Source organism: Sphaerodactylus townsendi, linkage group LG03 (assembly GCF_021028975.2).
Source record: "Sphaerodactylus townsendi isolate TG3544 linkage group LG03, MPM_Stown_v2.3, whole genome shotgun sequence".
Taxonomy (NCBI): Eukaryota; Metazoa; Chordata; class Lepidosauria; order Squamata; family Sphaerodactylidae; genus Sphaerodactylus; species Sphaerodactylus townsendi.
Window position 1 is genome coordinate 85861990 of NC_059427.1, and position 18823 is coordinate 85880812.

Genomic DNA, 18823 nt, shown 5'->3' on the forward strand with positions numbered 1-18823 from the left:
AGTGAAACACCATAAATGAAAAGTATACGCTGAGTATTTCATCAGTATTATATAATTGTTGTACCTTGGATGTTTTGATGGATATTAAGCCTTATTTGTAAGGCTTTTGGCAAAGAATTGGCATTTTTCTGACTGCACTAGAATGACAGTCCCATCAGGCAGTGTTGTTCCAGAAGTGGGACTTCAGCAGCATTGCTAAATACATTTGTAATGGTCAAGGCAATATAAATGGAAACAGAAACATCAACAGATCCGAGAGGTGTACATGCTTAGACAGGAAAAAGGAGAAAGTATTAAATGATATTTATCCTTCTGCCCATTTGTCGACATTTGTCTTGTCTGAGCAAAACAGTAGTGTTGACTCGGGGAATAAGTCACTCTTGACCCACTTTTTATTTGCCAAGTAGGAGCAATTTGCAAATGGCAAATGCTCCAGCATTAGCATTCAGTTGCAAGGAGGAGTATTTTATTTCTCAAGCGCTTTGTGTGATTTGGAGCAACAAGAGTTTTTCTCTTCCTCACCTATTAAGACTTGCACTCACTGTAGAAGGGTCCATGTGCTCCTGCAATGAGCACATCTAGGTCAGTGAAAGTCATTTAATGTAAAACACACAAACACATACAAAGTCTTAAAGCTATTAAATGATTTAAACAATTCTGATCAAGTACCTCCAACACCAGCATCCCCGCCCCACTGCCCCCATTGTCAGGTCATTCTCATAATCATAAGAGCCACGCTATTGCCTAAAAGGACACTGGCAGAAATACACTTTAAAAAAATACCTCCTTGCCTCTTAGACAAAGGTTTCCAGGGAGACTTTCATATGAAAACAATTCAATAGCAGTCAGACATACTAACTCTTAACAGCAGTGATCAACCAATCAATGTTTTACAAAACAAGAAATAAACTACACTACAAACCATTCCTTACCATGTGAGTTGATCTGTTGGCATCAACCCAAAGTTTTGCAGATGTTTTTATAAACTCAAGAATGAATCATTCAACTAATATTAGCAGGGAGTCCTACAGTGAGAACCTCACCACTGTGAAGGCTAGTGAGTCCATATCAGAGCTCTCTTTCTAAACTTTATCTCTTGATACCTTCTTATTGGGTTTCGCAGCCCGCTGAGTGAAATCAAGAGTGATCTGTGAGAGGAAAAATAGGTCTAATAGTTACTGAAACTGGTGATTACTATAAGATTGAGTTCTCTCTGAATACTGCAAGACTTATATAGCAATGCTTAATTTGAAATAGGCCCAATTATTGAACATATTCAAATTCTGTGAACATGTAAAATATTAATACAAAAATACAATGGTTATGAGCCCATTTTGAATAGGTTTCCATCAACATCAAAAGTAGCTGCTGGGATTAGGAGCAGTGGTGTAACCCTACCCCTCTTTGTCCTGTTATCACTCTCTATTGCCCATCAGTATCACCCCCTTAGTCATGTCCCCTTTGTCATTAATATATGTAATTAGTAAAGTGAATATATTCTAAAAGTAAAATAGAAGGAAGAAAAGGAAGAACATTCATCGACTATTTTGAGTATAGAAGTCATTTGTCTTTAAAATGTACCATAGACTGTTTGACAAATATAAGATCTTTTACATGAATGATATGTCTAGTTCCTTAAGTAATGATACTTGGAGATAAGGGAGAGTCTATGAAGAGCAGCAAGTAGAAGACAGTAGTTTCCCCTCAGATCAAAGGAAGAAGCTGCTGAATAAAAGGTAAAGCAGACTAGAATTATCAAGAATAGAAGAAAATAGTAAAAACAAATGTACTTCAGTAGGCTCGGTCAATTTGTGACTCAGATGCACTTTAGAAAGACACCTGTGGGCCATCACAGAGCCTTTGTGGACATGCACATCATGTTACGATCTAAGACACACAATTTTTCATTGGTTCTTCAGGTCACAAGAACAAGTTATTGTAATGGTGGCAAATATGAAGGGCTTTATGTGTTTCACATTCTGGTAGATTATTATTAGAGAATGAGAAGTTTGATCTGCAGAACAAACTATGCAAATTCTCATTTCTGGAGTGAGGTTTGTAAATTATAACCCAACTAACTCTTAATGTGTATTAGGGGTGTGCATTCAGCAAAAGCTGAACAGAAAAAAAGGAAGGGATCTGAAAAGTGGATCCTGAATCATGCTGCCACCAGTGCTGCTACCTGGGAGGCAGCAGGTGCAAAGCTGAAAGCTGAGCTCTGAGAACTTAGTGTTAGCTCTGAGTCGCCAGTTCAGCTGACAGGCAGCAGGATTTTTTGGGGGGTTTAATAGACCAGAAAATACTCAAGCAATCAAAAAGAGCCAATATTGGAATTCAGCTTTTTAAAAAATTGCTGGGACTATTAAACATAAACCTTAAAAATATAAAGCAAAAAGCAAAACAGAAAAGCTGCACATCCTAACATGTATGCATAGGAAATAAGTTGTGTGTGAAATCATTACACACCTCAGACATTTGTATATGTAACTGGAATATGATTCTTAAAGAAAATTCCAAATACTCTTATGCTTCCAAACACATACTGTTCAAACACCAAATGTCCATTATCTAGAGGAGGTCTTGAGGAAGACTCCACTGTTCTAATATCATCATTGAACTATTTTGTGAACACATCTGTTATATAAATTACCCTCCAACTGAAATGTGACAGTTCTTACCACTGTTAAAAGCCTTTCTGGGATAATTGGGTAGCTGGGAGTAGGAAAAAGAGATGGGCTTCAAGAGAGTTGATAGCAGATATATCCCCAGTAGTCCTGTCATGGCAGATCAGTAGGTATCAGGTCACCATGATCCCATAGTGGCTATCACAATAGCTGGTATAATCTCCACTTTTTTCATAACCAATGGTTGTGTATGAATATATTGTATGGCACCTGGGCCTTTTTCAGAAACATTCAAGCTCCACAGACACAGGATCTTTTCAAGTTCTCATTTTGTGTTCCATGTTGATTGCTTTAATTTTTGCTGACTCACATAAGAAATCTATCTATCTATCGATCATCTATCTATCTATCTATCTATCTATCTATCTATCTATCTATCTATCTATCTATCTATCTATCTATCTATCTATCTATCTATCTATCTATCTATCTATCTATCTATCTATCTATCTAGTGGTGGAATAGACAAGCTGAACTTGTACTTGGATAGGAGACCACCAGGAAAGATGTTGCAGAGGAAGGCAATGGAAATTCACCTTTGTTTAATCAGTATGGGGTCACCATGAGTTGGCTATGGCCATTTACGCACTTGCATTCTGCCTCACAGTGAGCTTATCTTTCCTTCACTGTAGAAATTTTTTTATGCATTGATTTTTGCCCTTTCTGAAACAGAGAAGCTGTGTAATTTCACAACTTTTGTTGTTGTTTATGCTTCACTTTTCCATGAAGCAAAATAGCTAAACACAAAGCATAATTCTTTACTGGGGTTTTGTTGATTCTTCTTGCCTTGCCTAGCTCACCCAACAGCAGTTTTTTTCTGCTCTTCTGGCCACCATTTCCAAACAATCAGAATGGATTTGTACATGTGTGTAGTGCAGGTCTCCAACTGCAGCAGGAGAAATAGGGAGGAGGAGGCTTACCAAAATGGACTTTTCTGGCCAACAGTTCCAGATATCAGAAGGTCTTTGGAGATTATTTTTGTTTTTTTTAAAATGCTGCAGTCTAAGACTGGAACAAGGGACCAGTCTACTGAGCTATCAGATACCAGAAAAAAAGAAAGGGATGAAGCAGTTTTCAGGAAACAGAAAGACAAGCAGGATTTAAAATTTTGTCCATGTTGGATTGCCAGGAGTACTTTAGATAAGGAGAAAATGTCTCCGCTAGTGGGATACATTTATTGTGTATATATGTGTATAATGAAACACTCTGCTCCTCCCTTGTTATCTGTGTGATTTAGTTTGGTCCTACTGGGTAGAGCTCTTGGTTTCAGTTTCTAGTCTTTGTATGTTAGCTAATTCTGATGATTGTAAAAAGTGCCTTCCTTTTTTATAAAAGTTGTTGTTTCAGACCAGCTAGTTCTTTTAAATGGACCTGAGAACAGCGCCTGAGAGAACTCTCTAGCCCAATCTCTTGTATTAACAAAAAACCACAGGAAAACCCCACTGCAAACAGCCTTGAGGCAAGCAGTGAGTGCTCAAAGTCTTATGACTTGACAGCACTTTGCACACACATATCTAGTAATCGTTTTGATTTTCATTAAAGCCATGCAAAATATTGTAACTTCGTGATATAAATAATGCAATGTGTATTAGTCAGTTCTTGCTGGATTGGACTGACCTACAGCCATTCTTAGAGTTAGATGCAATTACCAGAAGGATTTCTGCCTATAGAGTATGACTTTCTGGGCTCCCCGTCCTACTGCAGCCACAAAATATTGCTCTTGGGGAGGGGGGGTCTCACCAGGAACAGCATTTTAGGTGGTATCTTGGGTTGCAATGAGAGGAATATGGAAATGCTATGTTAGATTCAAGTCTGTATGTCATGAAATATTGTAACTTTCCATATTGTGTCAAAGAGATGAAATGGTCTTTTGCCAAGCTACACTGAAAGAAGTTAAGGAAAACACAAATAAAGAAATAGAAATAGGTCCTGCTGTTCTGTTAAGGGTCAGCATGGAGGTGCTTCTGTAACCTGGCCAATGCTGTTGCAGAGGTAAATGATTGGCGATGGTACTGTCTAATCAATAGCACTGGTACAACTTCATGGATCAATTAATTGCCCTTAATTCTAAATTCTTATTTAGAAATACCATCCACCAACCAAAATTTAAAATGGATTGTAAAAAAAAGATTGATGTAACCATATGTCTTTACAGATATTCATTGAGCTTGAACATGCAGGGTTAGACATTGAATCACAGAGATTGAAAGTGCCTTGTTAGATACATTTAATCATTAGGAATCTTAAAATTAAGAAAGGGGAAAAAACTTGATAGTTTTTGAAAAATAGCAATTTAAAGTCATGTCATCCCTTTAGGATTCTGCTTTGCTTGAAAGAATCCTTTGCTTGAAAGATTCCCCTTCCCCCTCCCCCTCAGCTTTGCTGCATACTAAGTAGCCAATGTTAAAAGGAAGAGCTTGCTTTCTGCATTTAAACTCTAGGAAGCCCTTAAATCCAGGCTGGATTAGGTGTGTGACTGCAAAATACTTTAAAAGGGATATTGGTTTCTCCTTCACTTAATCAATTTCCTTATAATAAGGAAAAGACTAGCAAAGTGATTTAATAGGCTGAGAGGAACATGGAGATTAGGAATCAGGGATTCATGGTCAGGATTTTTTTTTCTGGGAAAAGAGAAATACTGGAAAATTAAAGGAGTGCCAAATGTGTCTGGCACTTGGTAGAATGTATCTTTTAAAGAGTTAGACATGGATGGCTGCATATCGAACCTGTACAATACAATGCAATCAAGGCTGAAGTTGTAAGAGGCTTCTAGCTAGACACCAGAGGAGAATGATCTCTATTAAAATCGTTGTTTCCTGATCCATAAAGTTGAACTACTGAAGATGATTTTAGCTCGTCACCACTAGCTTTTTCTTTACAGCCTAAACTATCCCATTGGGCAAAATTTAAAAAAGAAAAGAAAATTGCTATGAAAGATCCAGACATGGAAGATAATTGTGAGGTGTATTGACTATGAGAGACTTGAGTGCAGTAAAGGAATTGAAAATTATCATTTTCTACCAAATGTTTTGCTTTGACGTTGCTGTGACTCTAAACACAAATATTTCTCTGTAATCCAGTGCATTGCCCAGCCATTTCAGAAAATACTGCATGGATTCAATCTGGATTAGATAAGAAGGAACTTTTACACATTAATTTAGATAATATTTGGAAATTAAGGAGGGAAAATGGATGTAGACTCTAATGAACACACAGGGGTGATATAGATTGAGAGAGGGAGAGGGGAGGGAAGATCAACTACCTCATTAGCAAAGCAGCAAGTCAGAAGGCAAGAGGAAAAGGAAAATGTGCACAAATTTTGCATGTTTAAATCCCTAAGGTTTCCTGGGAAATATCCCTCAGTCAAGCAGAGGTGATAACAATGTTGCAGTTTCTCCATAGCTCAGCGTACTATTACAGCAGAAGGGGCAGAGTCGCTCAGCCTGGCTGCTTCTGCTTCTGAAGAGTGCTGCCCAGATCAGATCACGTTTTCAGCACCACGGACAGAGATTCACGGACTGGAGTGACAAGCATGGAGCTCGCTCGTCCTGCCATTCAACCTTGGACTTCAGACATCTAGAAGGGAAGAGATCCCACGCCTTTTATGCTACATGTAAGCTTCTGGTTCTGTTCTGTTTTAACTGGGGTGTTCTTTGTTGTTCTTGTTTGTTTAACAGCTGGGCAATTTTTTAAAAAAATGACATTCAACAAGACAGGATGGATTTTTAAAAAATTGTCTCAATCACCATTCCCTATAAAATGCTATTGATGCCATCAAAAGGAACTCTCTTTTTTTGCAATAAAAGAATTTGATGATCTCTTTATCTGAAACCATACTAACTTTGGATAGCTTAGTGGTGCACATTTATTCACAGTCTTAAAAAGTAGATTGAGATTCCTTGGCAATGTCTTGCAGCTTGATCTGTATGCACTGAATGGACTGTACTTTTAAAAGAAAGCCACCTTGGAAAAAAGAGGAAGGAGTATGATTATATTTATAAGCTTCTTATAGCTGCACTGAAATCGTGTTCTCTAAATCTTATTTTGATGCTATGTTCTTCAAGTTTTGAGATGGTAATTGTTAGGTAATTAAAGGAATGTTAACTAATAACAAAATCAAGGTATGATTTTCACAAGTGAGTAGCCTTTATACTGATATTTAGAATATTCAGTCTGTCTACTATAATGGCAAAATTATGCTGCCATCTACTGGGAAAATGATTTTCATGGATACTACCAAAAATGCATTGAATAACCAATATTTACATTAATATGGTTACATGAGCAACACAGTCTTTCTCTCACACATACACAAATAAAAATTGTGTCACTTTAGAAATTTGGAATATGATACTAAATATATAGATACATATTTTCTGAGGTCCATTTCACCAATTTTCATCTTATTTAGCTTTAGCATTACTTTTAAGAAGCACTGATATAGTAGTTCAGTTAATACTATTAAGCTGGGGTGGTGATGGGTTTTTGCACTGACTTCCTTATTACCAAAAAACAAATTCTAAATTTAAGGTAGAGTGGAAGTCTTGCTGACAACAGCAGTTACATTTCTGTATTCTTGTTATTCATTTCAATCACACCTTTGGGTTCTCTGTTCTATACATTTTAAAGCAGAACTCAAGCCTTTTTGAACAGATGGACAAGTCTCAAAATGGCAGAGGAAAATGGAAAATAAATACAGCCATCTATCTTGAAATTCCAGTAACAAACTTTTAAACTACACTGAGATTGTAACATTTTTATCTACTTTGTATCTGTCAAGAATAAATGAAGGATTGCATGCAGGGAAAATAAAATAAACATAATTTATTAAGGGTTTCAAACTGAGTTCCATATAAAAGAAAGTGAATACGTAACCACTTACAGAAGCATGTACATAATTTTTTTAAAAGATTGTAATGTTTAAATAATAGGGGATAGATGCAGCTTTCAGAATGGTATATTGTGCAACTACTGTTTATTACAATGGGGCTTGGGTAGGATATTCTTGCAAGCCACCTTTGAAACTGATGGGATGTGCACAATAATACAATAGCTGGGATTCTCTGTGTTGATAGGGCCATTCATAGAAAATTGTGGCCCACTGCCAAGTTAACTTCATTCTGAAAATATTGTGATTGTGCCCATGTCTCACTAGAATGTTAATTCATTACGCAGTAAATAGCTGAAAGTTTCTTCTGAAAGCTTTGTCCATAATTGCATCTCACATGAGCTACAGAAAGATGAAACAAAATATAAAAGAATGATTAAATACTAGTCAGTGTAATTATCAGTGTATTCATTAAAGAACATGAATTCCATTATGTGATTTTGGAGTTGTTACAGTAAAGGAGCTTTTACAAACATTTTGACAAATATTTAAACTATGCAGGTACAGTATGAAAACAGAAAGTTGCTTACTGAGCTGTATCAATAGTGGTTGAAACACAACAGGTTTGAAACATGAGGCAAAAACTCAGTTGCTTGTGTCAGGCAAGTTGGAAGTAGCTTGCATCCAAGGAAGTGAGCTCTGACTCGTGAAAGCTAATGCTGGAATAAATGTTGTTAGTCTTCCAGGTGCCATTGGATTTCTCTTTAGTGAGTATGAAGCCAAAAGTGGTTAAGAGCAGTGGACTCATTCTGGAAAATTGATTCAATTCCCCATTTCTCCACATGAAATCTGCTGGGTGAACTTGGGCCTGTCAGAGTTATCTCAAAATTCTCTCAGCCCACATGGAGGCAGGCAATGGAAACCACCTCTAAATGTCTCCTGCTTTTAAAACCCTGTGGGATTGCCCTAAGTGATCTGCAATTTGATGGCATTTTCTACCACCATTGAACAAAATCTGAAGCATAAAGAGTCTGAAGCAAAGTTCCTGAAGCAAAGTTCCAACCTAAGCTTTGTTCTTGCCCAAAGTGACTTCTTGTCCAAAAGAAGAGTAATTTAAGCTTGAGGATGGTTCCTGAGGGTACAGCTAGATAGAATATGTGTAAATACATATAACCTGTAGGTCCAATAACTGCCTCCTTTCCCCAATAGGTACTGGATGGTTTCAGAGACTCAAAAAAGAAAGGGAAGAAAAGAAAGGGAAGAAAAATTGTGATAACCAGTAGATCATTAGGGAAGCAGGTCTACTCAGAAGCAAGTCCCATTTTATTCAGTGAACCTTGATCCATAGGAAGCGTGTCTAAGGGTTGCAGCCTAATAGTGCCATTATGAGATCTACTCAGAATCTTGGGGTTTATTCTCAGGATATTGGCATTGTTACGGATGTATACCTTCTAAAGTCAAGGATTAATGGGTTTAGACTGCAGAGACTGGGATTGCACTACTCGTCTCGTAATTCTACACCAGCGTGGTGTAGTGGTTAAGAGCAGGTGCACTCTAATCTGGGGAGCCGGGTTTGATTCCCCGCTCTGCCACTTGAGCTGTGGAGGCTTATCTGGTGAACCAGATTAACTTGTGCACTCCAACACATGCCAGCTGGGTGACCTTGGGCTAGTCACAGTTCTTCAGAGCTCTTTCAGCGCCACCCACCTCACAGGGTGTTTGTTGTGGAGGGATGGGAAAGGAGATTATAAATCCCTTTGATCTCCTTACAGGACAGAAAGGGAGGATATGAATCCAAACTCCTCCTCCTCCTCCTCCTTCTATGTTTCAGTCAGTTTATTCATTCAAATTGCTGTATTTTTTAATGTGGAAACAAACACAGAGACATGTTTCAGACCTTAATTATTTCATGCAGCTGTGTTCCAAGAACCTTTTGGAATATTTCATGAGAAACAGTTTTCCCATGTTTGAGCAAACCCTGAGATCATAATATAACATAGAGACAATTATATAGACATTAATTGTACATGGAAGGAATGATACTGATTTAAACCATGACAATGAGCCAACTGCTTTTGAGACAGGTGTTCCAGAGGTATAGAGAACTTTCTGAACCCCATCTCATGCATAACTGGGAAGAATTCCAACTTCTACTCTCTTGCACAGAAGCAAAAGTTGTTCATATGCAAGCCTCCTCAAAGGCTTAAATATGTTAAATCCATACACACATCTCTTTTGATTGTCTTGTCTATATAGACTTTGTCTTGTCTATATATTGTCTATATAGACAATAGCAAGTGCCTAAATTAATAGCCTCTCATTCTCAGAAGTTATCAGAATGTATTCATTTCTGTGCAAGTGGTGCGTTGAACAAAAACAAACACCAGTACGGATATTAAACTTTTCACAAGGAAGAGGACAATATTTCAAATCAGAAGTTATTATAAATTTATATTTAAATGAGTTGCTAAGGATGTCATGTTTTCTGATAATTAAGAATCTTTACATCAAGTAAAAATGAGACTCAAATATTGACCAGTCTGCACAGTAATTGAGTAAGAAGTTGATGCAATGGACATTATTTTTACAGTCTGAGTAACTATGTTGAAAATTATAATGGTGCTTAGGAACTGTTGCATCAACATAATCAGAAATTAGGTGTGCCATGCAAGTTTCTCCCATAGCAGACTGGATCTGCCACTCTTTCAGGACTTGGATTTTGGTAAACAGAAAACAATGCTCTGCTTCAGCCTTGGGGACTCTTCCATTAAGTGCTGAATGTCCTCAATGACAAGTGGGGCAGAGCTGTTATATGGAATGTACTAGACTGATCAGTCTATTTTAGGTTTGTGTTCCTGTGGTTTCCTTGTGCACAAAAAGAGAGATGAACTTCCTGTGTTGTTATAGGCTTATATGGGGGAGTGCCATTAAGTCACATCCAACTTATAGCAGCCTGGTCGGTTTTCAAGGCAAGTGACTAACAAAGGTGGTTTGCCATTGCTTTTGTCTGCACAGTAGCCCTGCTATTCTTTGGTAATCTCCTGTCCATCTAGTAACCAAGGGCAATGCTGCTTAGCCTCTGAAATCTGACAAGATCAGGCCAGCCTGGACCATCCAGGTTGGAGCACGCACACACGCACGCACGCACGCACGCACACACCACACAGCAATCACAGCTTTAAGCCGCAAATTCCTTTATAGAAGAGGATGGTATAAAGGACAGTTAGCCAAGAAGAAATCAGATGGGAAAGCAAAATGATCTCATATAAACTCTTATTTATTACATGAAATTTTAGCATTCAAAGAACCTTTATGTTCAAAATAGGTAGTATTCGTTACTGAGTGGGAATGTATTGCTCTTAGCATCCAGAATGGTCCCTCTGCATGGGAACTCCTTGGTGCAAAATATCTTTTTCTTAAGCACATGCCACACAAAAGTCAGAACGTAATCTATAGGTTTTTTGATCCAATCCAACTAGAGAGTTCCCTGGAAACAGATGATGCGAATTCATATTCTAATTGTCATGCAGGCCATAATAAATTTGATGGATGGCTCTGATATCATCATCACCACCCTAGTCTGAACCATGAAACTTGCAAGGAAGCATAATAAAGGCAGCATCATGATTTTACTGTTTACCAATATATTGTTCTCCACTGCCATGAAATGTCAACATACCATTCCTAGAAAAGCACCCTGCTTTAATTGCCATGTCGGATGAGATTGATCACTAGCAGTTTTGATAAAATATGCAAATTCAGTGTAATCTAAATGCTAAGTGCCATTAAACAAAAATGTGAAGATAAGTGCAATCAAGTCACAATTAGATTTTAAGAGAATGTATCAAACTTGCTTCATACATATGATTAGCTTCTAAACCAGAGTACAGCAAGTATTTTTAAGCCAACAACAACAAAAAAGGTTGATTTTCTCTTATTGGATTATCAGATGGTTCTCTTATTTCCAGCATGGTGTAGTGGTTAAGAGTAGGTAGAACCGGGTTTGATTCCCCACTCCTCTGTTAGTGTTGGAGTTTTCCCACACCTACATTCCTTTTGGGTGACCTTGGGCTAGTCACTGGAACTCTAAGTCCTATCTACCTCACAAGGTGCCTGCTGAGGGAAGAGGAAGGGAAAGGAGTTTGTAAGCCACCTTGTGTCTCTTTGCAGAAGAGAAAGGTTGGGTATAAATTCAAACTCTTCTTATAATTCAAATATATTTTAAGATGCTTATGAGAAAAGATTGACTAAATGTGGTCCCCTGAAGTATTCAAAATTATGAGTATAATTTTTACTTAAACTTTTTTGTTGTAGTGCTTAGATCTAAAGACAGAATTAATCAGAAGCAAAGTCTTGATAGTGTAACTAAATCTTGCTTTCCACCATAAAAAGTATTGTTAACAAACTGAGGGCCATGGTCATTTCATGTTGGGTCTTCCTCTTTTCCTGCTGCCTTGAACCTTTCATAGCTTCATTGTCTTTTTCAGAGACTCAGTGATTGTCTTCTCATTATGTGACCAAAGTACCACATCCTCAGTTTAATCGTTTTAACTTCTAGGGGATTTCAGCCTTGATTTGATCAATAATCTACTTTTTTTTGGTGTGGGGGTTGGCAGTCCACAGTATCCATAACATTCTCCTCCAACACCACATTTCAAAGGAATCAACTTTCTTCCTATCAGTTTTCTTCACTGCCCAGTTTTTACACTTATGCAAAGTAATATGAAACACTATAGCATGAATTCACTTGCTCTTGGTTGCCAGTGACACATCCTTAGACTGAACCAGCTCCTTTGTGGCTGACCTACATAGTATCAAATTCCTTCTGATTTCTTGGTTGCAGTCTCCCTTTGGTTGATGATGGAGCCAATCTGCATACAGACTGAAGAGACAGAGAGATAAAATAAATTCTTTGTCAAAAGAAAACCATTCTGTTACTCCATATTCTGTTATAACAGAAGCCTCTTGTCCAGAGTAGAGGTTGTGCATCAAAGCAATCAAATGCTGTGGCATACCCAGTTCTTTAAAATCAGCCATAGCTTTTCATGATCCACACAGTCAAAAGCTTTGCTGTATTCTATGGAACACAAACTGATTTTCTTCTGAAATTCTCTCATGTGCTTCAGTAACCAATGTAAATTTGCAATATGATCTCTAGCACCTCTTTATTTTCTGAATTCATCTTGAACATCGGGCATTTCTTCTTCCTTATATTTTCCTTTTATTTCTCTAAATATTTTGATAGCAAGTTTATAATTTTATTGTTTTTTATTGTTCTCCCATTTGTTTCCCATTTTATTATTCTGGGACTTGGTTTGTTTTACACAGTGGTATTGGTCTATGACTGTAAATAAATAAATACTGAATTTATTGTTCCATATATGGAACTAGTCTTTCTTGGATCTTATGGAACAGATCTCCTGTTCTTCCTCTTTTGCTGTTCTCTTCTATTTCTTCACACTGGTTACAACTATAGTTGTCTTCAACCCATTATGCATGGAGCACTTTCTACAATACTCCTAGCCCCACAGAGCCTTTGCAGTGGGGTCTCTTCATGTTTCCTTGTTTACACATGAGGAGGTGCTCATAGCTGTCATGTCTGCTGCATAGCTGTCATGCTCACCTTTCCCCAATTCTGGGTTGCCCCCCCCCCATCAAAAGACAAGATCAAAGGTTGCCTTTAAAAAAAAATTAGGCTTTTTAAAGTAATTGTCAATATTTCTTATGTGCAGAGTACTTTCATTGCTTTTGCATTTTTAGGAAAATGCTGGCCATCGATCCTTATGAGGAGTAGGGAAATAAAGTCCCCCTATCCAGTTCCTTGATTGTATGGAGGACATTTAGAAATGTGAGTGAAGAACTGTACAGAAAATAGCCCCATGGCACAAAGTGGTAAGCTGCAGTACTGCAGTCAAAGTTCTGCTCAGGATGTTTGAGTGCAATGGGAGTCAGTTTCAGATAGCCAACTCAAGGTTGACTCACCCCTCCATTCTTCCCAGGTTGATAAAATGAGTACCCAGCTTACTGGGGATAAAACCTTGTTCTTGCTCAAGGACTACCTTTACTTTTAAAGGAAGGGTACACAAAGCAAGTACCATATGGTACTTGATTTAAATGTCAGATGTGGTGGCTGTTTCATAAATGTGGTGGCTGTCTCATAAATCAAGTTGGTTATGTTTTACGTCATATACACAGCTTTCTCCAAGCCATCACTAATGATCATGAAAAGGATCTATAGTTGCACGGGTCAAATTATCTCTCTTTTAAGTGGATATGTAGTGACAGAATACACATGAAGTGATTTGAAATTACTTTCATGGGTAATCCATAAATGTGCAAACTATACCATATTCACTATATCACTTCCTGATGCAAAATATAAGGCCCCTAAGTGGTAATGTCAGAAAATTAGAGGGAAAATGAAGATTCCAATTTCCCAAACCAGTGGTTCCCCTCTTCTACTTATCAGCCCAGCCCTTCTTTCCCACAATCCCTATTCCCATGGGTTCTTTTCTTCACTGAATCAGCTTCCCTTTCCTCAACTCCTTCTTATTGTTTCCAGTCTTCTGCCATCCTGCATTGCTGTCCTGATACTGAATTATGGTTCTTCCTTGCCCCCATATTTATACGTAGAAAAATACCAAAAGATACCAAATTTTTTAAAGTTAGGCCGTTTATGCACGGCCCAAATACGACGGCCTGGGGGCGGTAAAAACGCCGCCCCCAGGCCGCCGTTCGCACAGGCGCCGCTGCTGCAACGCAGCAGCGGCGACCTGAATGCGCTTCCCTCCCCGCAGGGCGGCCTCAGGCCACCCTAAACAACAACCCTTTAAAGGGTTGTTGTTGGGGAGGGAGCGTCTTCCCTGCGGCGCGGTGCGAACGGCGCCGCAGGGAAGACGCTGTCCCCCCTCGTCCCTCCCACTTACTGTGTCCTGCTCGTCGCCTGTGGGGCGTCGCAGCCCCACCCACACTGTCCTCTGACCTCCAGGGGTCGGAGGGCAGCGTGGGCGGGGCTGCGACGCCCCGCAGGCGACGAGCAGGACACGGTAAGTGGGAGGGAGGAGGGGGAACAGGCGGCTCCGTGCGGAGCCGCCTGCCTTCTGCCGGCCTCCCCCTCGCCTGCTCGCACGCTTCCGTGCGAGCAGGCTCCCGCCCCCACACCGGCGAAACTCTCGCCGGCGTGGGGGCGACCGGAGGCCGTGCATAAACGGCCTTAGATTTTCTCCAATCCTGGGATTTTAACAGAGTTAACAGAAGCCTACATCTCAACTGTGGCTGGCCACAATTTGTGGGTTTACCTATTTGCATTGGAGCCAGCTCTTGGCTATGAGAATGCTTTTGTGAATGGAATGACTTCCACAAATTCAGGAGCAGCGTTTTGGAAGGGTTACTGTGGGCTGAAAATCATATTCAGGGTCAGAAATTTGTCAGTTCATTGAATCACTCTAGTGCCACTTCAAAATGGGACTAGGATAATAGGCAATATAAAATTGTATAATATATAATATATAGAGTCTAATTTTATGCATATATTTGACTCACCCATTTGTCCTATCTAATTTTCCTTCTATATTAGGTTTGTCCCCCTAAGGGTAACAGATTTTGAAATTTTCTACTTTGCATAGTGGTTACTAATATTTTATGAGGGCAATTCCAGATGAGTAGCTGAGTTAGTCTGCAGGAGCAAAAAAGGAGTTCAGTGCACTTTAATAACTAGAAAAAGTTTTCATGAGTCATAGCTCAGTTTTATTCATCCATTAGGCTGAAGCATTTACATTCACAAACAGAAAGGCAGGTGGTGGTAGGAAGAGAGATGTTTCTAGAGGGGCCAATTTAAAACAAAACCCCGTAAAGAGAATAATCAGTTCACTATGACTGGGTGTAGACCATGGATGTAGGTAAGGGGGAGGTTCTCGGGTTTGAACTCCCCCCATTCATGTCTGAAGCTCCGCCCCTCCGTTTGTGGGTTTTAAAAACATTTTAGTGCTTTTTTGGTTTCTGGCCTGCAGGGGGCGCATTGTTTTGGCTAGCAGCGCCAAACTTTCAGGGATTGTTTGGGGGACTCTCCTGATGATACTACCCGGGTTTGGTGAGGTTTGGTTCAGGGGGCCCAAAGTTATGGACTCCCAAAGGGAGTGCCCCCATCCTCCATTGTTTCCAATGGGAGCTAATAGAAGATGGGGGCTACACCTTTGAGAGTCCATAACTTTGGACCCCCTGAACTAAACTTCACCAAACCTGGGATGTACTATCAGGAGAGTCTCCTATTGATACCACCCAGGCTTTGTGAAGTTTGGTCCCAAAGATATGGACTCCCAAAAGGGGTGCCCCCATCCCCCATTGTTTCCAATGGGAGCTAATAGGAGATGGGGGCTACATTTTTGAGGGTCCATAACTTTGGACCCACTGAACCAAACTTCACCATACCTGGGTGGTATCACTAGGAGAGTCTCATAAAGATACTCTGAAAGTTTGGTGGTTCTGGCTTAATAATTGCACCCCTGACAGCAGGCACCCCCCCCCAAATTTCCCCAGATTCTCCTTTTAAATCCACCCCCTTTGGCATGGATTTAAAGGGAGAATCTGAGGTCCTCAGTTTAGAAGAAGAAGAGTTTGGATTTATATCCCCCTTTCTCTCCTGTAGGAGACTCAAAGGGGCTTACAATCTCCTTGCCCTTGCTCCCTCACAACAAACCCCCTGTGAGGTGGGTGGGGCTGAGAGAGCTCCGAAAAGCCTCCACAGCTCAAGTGGCAGAGCTGGGAATCAAACCCAATTCCTCCAGATTAGAATGCACCTGCTCTTAACCACTATGCCACACTGAAAGTGATGCTGTTTCAGGGTGGGGGATAATCCACCCCCAAACAGCATCACTTTCAATGTTGTTTAACTAGGGACCCCAGATTCTCCCTTTAAGGTGGATTTAAAAGGAGAATTTGGGCTCTCTAGTTTAAACACCATTGAAAGTGATGCTGTTTGGGGGTGGATTCCAGCATCACAACAACTGCCCGGGGGGGGGGGGCGCAAAACTCAGATTTTGCACCAGGCTCCATTTTCCCTCTATTCCTATTCCCAGAGGGCAGGGCAGGGCATGACAGGGGAGGGGAGTCTGCCATCCCCGACCTCGGAGAGCTGCTTTTATAAGCGCTAGGCCAGGGGCGGGGCTTGGGGAGGCATGGCCATGCCCTAGGGGCAGGTGGGGGTGTGGCCATGTCTTAAAAAAAACCCTCCATAAAAAATCTATACCTACGTCCCTGGTGTAGACCACTCCTAATTGTTGTTAGTTAGGCAAAGTAAGATCAACGTAAAATGTGACACATGATAAGCTGATAGGAAGTTACAGAAGGGTAGTCAAGAAATTGGCATCTGTAAGGGATGGGATATGCAAGACATTAATACTTATAGTAAGTGAAGAATCTCAGGTCCCTGTTAAGGCTGGGAAGGCATAAATACATTGAACTTGTTAATGAATTCAGCAGTTTCTTTTGAATTCTCCCTTAGAAGTTCTTTTGTAGGAAAACAGTCACTTTAACATCAGTTATAGAATGCCCTGTAAGATTGAAAAGTTCACTGAATGGCTTCTGAATAAGGAACGTTTTAATGTGAGATGTATGTCCATTTGTTATTTTGTGTATGGGCTAATCTTTTGTTCAATATACAGAGAAGATTGGCACTGTTGAAAGATGATGGTGTGTATTATATTTGAATGAGTGAATGAATGAATCTAAAATACTGTTAGCTGATCTAAAATACTATCAGTCTTGTGATTATGTTGTATCTGTCTATACGAGTATGGCACCTAGATTTCTGGCAGGGTATAGTTGTGCCTTTGTTGTGTGATCCATTTTTGTAGGTGAAAATTTCTTTTAGGTCAGAGGTTTGCAGGCAAGGAAAGTCTTGTGTGAGAGAGAATATTATTATATGATTAAATGAAACTGAGCCTCTCATTCTTTGGGATGTTTTGAAAATTTGTGCCAAGTTGATCAAAGATGTTGACTTCATGTTTTCAGTGGGAGGTGGCAGTGTTGATAGCAAAAAGAATTAAATTGTGGATCTCCTGAAACCATATCTCATATCCTCCTGGAATGTCATCTTCATAGTAACCTGCACATGATTTCAATCCACCCTTTGTTGCTTTCAAGGCTTAATCACTCTAAATTCCAGATCACTCGCTTTTTGTTAAGTGATTGTAGTTCATCGATTACCTTGGCAGTGGCTAAGTTCTTGGAAAACATTTTAAATACCAATATTTAAATGTTCTGAATTGTAAGTGTATTTGCAGTTTTGTATGCCATTAAAGGTTGAATTGAAATTGAAATTAAAAGAATTAAATTACCTACATTTTCCCCTCTGTCTAGACCTGGTTGAAGTATACAATAAGAGGTTTTGCTGGACATTAATTATGTCTGGAGTGGATATGGGGCACACATTTTGTCTTTGGCTCTCCGTTCAGGTTCATGCAAGAACTATTAGATAAGACTAGCTTCAGAAAAAAATATTTTAAAAATACCAATAAAATATACAGTATCACAGATGTGTATGAATATCCTCCTATTCTCAAATGGCAAAAGCTGAGGTGGATTCTGCACAGCATAATAATAACAGGTAATGTGTGTTATTTTTCAGTCCAGATCTATTTTATTCCATTTTTGTCCTTCACATGGGTGCCCCCTTTTTCATGAAGGAAATAGCCCATTTTCTTTCTGACCTGTCACATGAACGCACAATTTTTAAAAATAATGCAAATGTAGAGGTCCAAACATCACAAAACAAAACTTTAGCAAACTTCCCCTTCCTTCTTGTGATCATTTATGTGTGTGTGTGTGTGTGTGTGCATCTGTGAGAGAAAGAAGCAACCAGGAGCAGCAGTGGCATAGTGGTTAACAGCAGGTGCATTCTAATCTAGAGGAACTGGGTTTGATTCCCCGCTCTGCCACCTGAGCTGTGGCGGCTTATCTGGGGAATTCAGATTAGCCTGTGCACTCCCACACACGCCAGCTGGGTGACCTTGGACTAGTCACAGCTTTTCAGAGCTCTCTCAGCCCCACCCACCTCACAGGGGGTTTGTTGTGAGGGGGAAAGGGCAAGGAGATTGTAAGCCCTTTTGAGTCTCCTACAGGAGAGAAAGGGGAATATAAATCCAAACTCCTCCTCCTCCTCCTCCTCCTCCTCCTCCTCCTCCTCTTCTTCTATTATTGAACAGAATGGTAATTTGCTCCAATTAAATTTCACCCAATAATTACTATCATAACTCCAGGATTTCTGGTTGAGTAATCTCATCACCATGAGAAACAGTGTGTTATAGTGGTTAAA

At 39.6% G+C, this 18823-nt stretch overlaps 1 protein-coding gene across 1 annotated transcript in view; it reads left to right on the forward strand.

Moving 5' to 3' along the window:
- The first annotated feature begins 6116 nt into the window (after positions 1 to 6116).
- TRPC7 (transient receptor potential cation channel subfamily C member 7) overlaps positions 6117 to 18823 on the forward strand; it is a 143982-nt gene continuing 131275 nt past the window's right edge. The window contains exon 1 of the mRNA XM_048487239.1: positions 6117 to 6297. Within this exon, the coding sequence (XP_048343196.1) occupies positions 6296 to 6297 (2 nt within the window). The 5' untranslated portion in view covers positions 6117 to 6295. The remainder of the gene's footprint in view (positions 6298 to 18823) is intronic.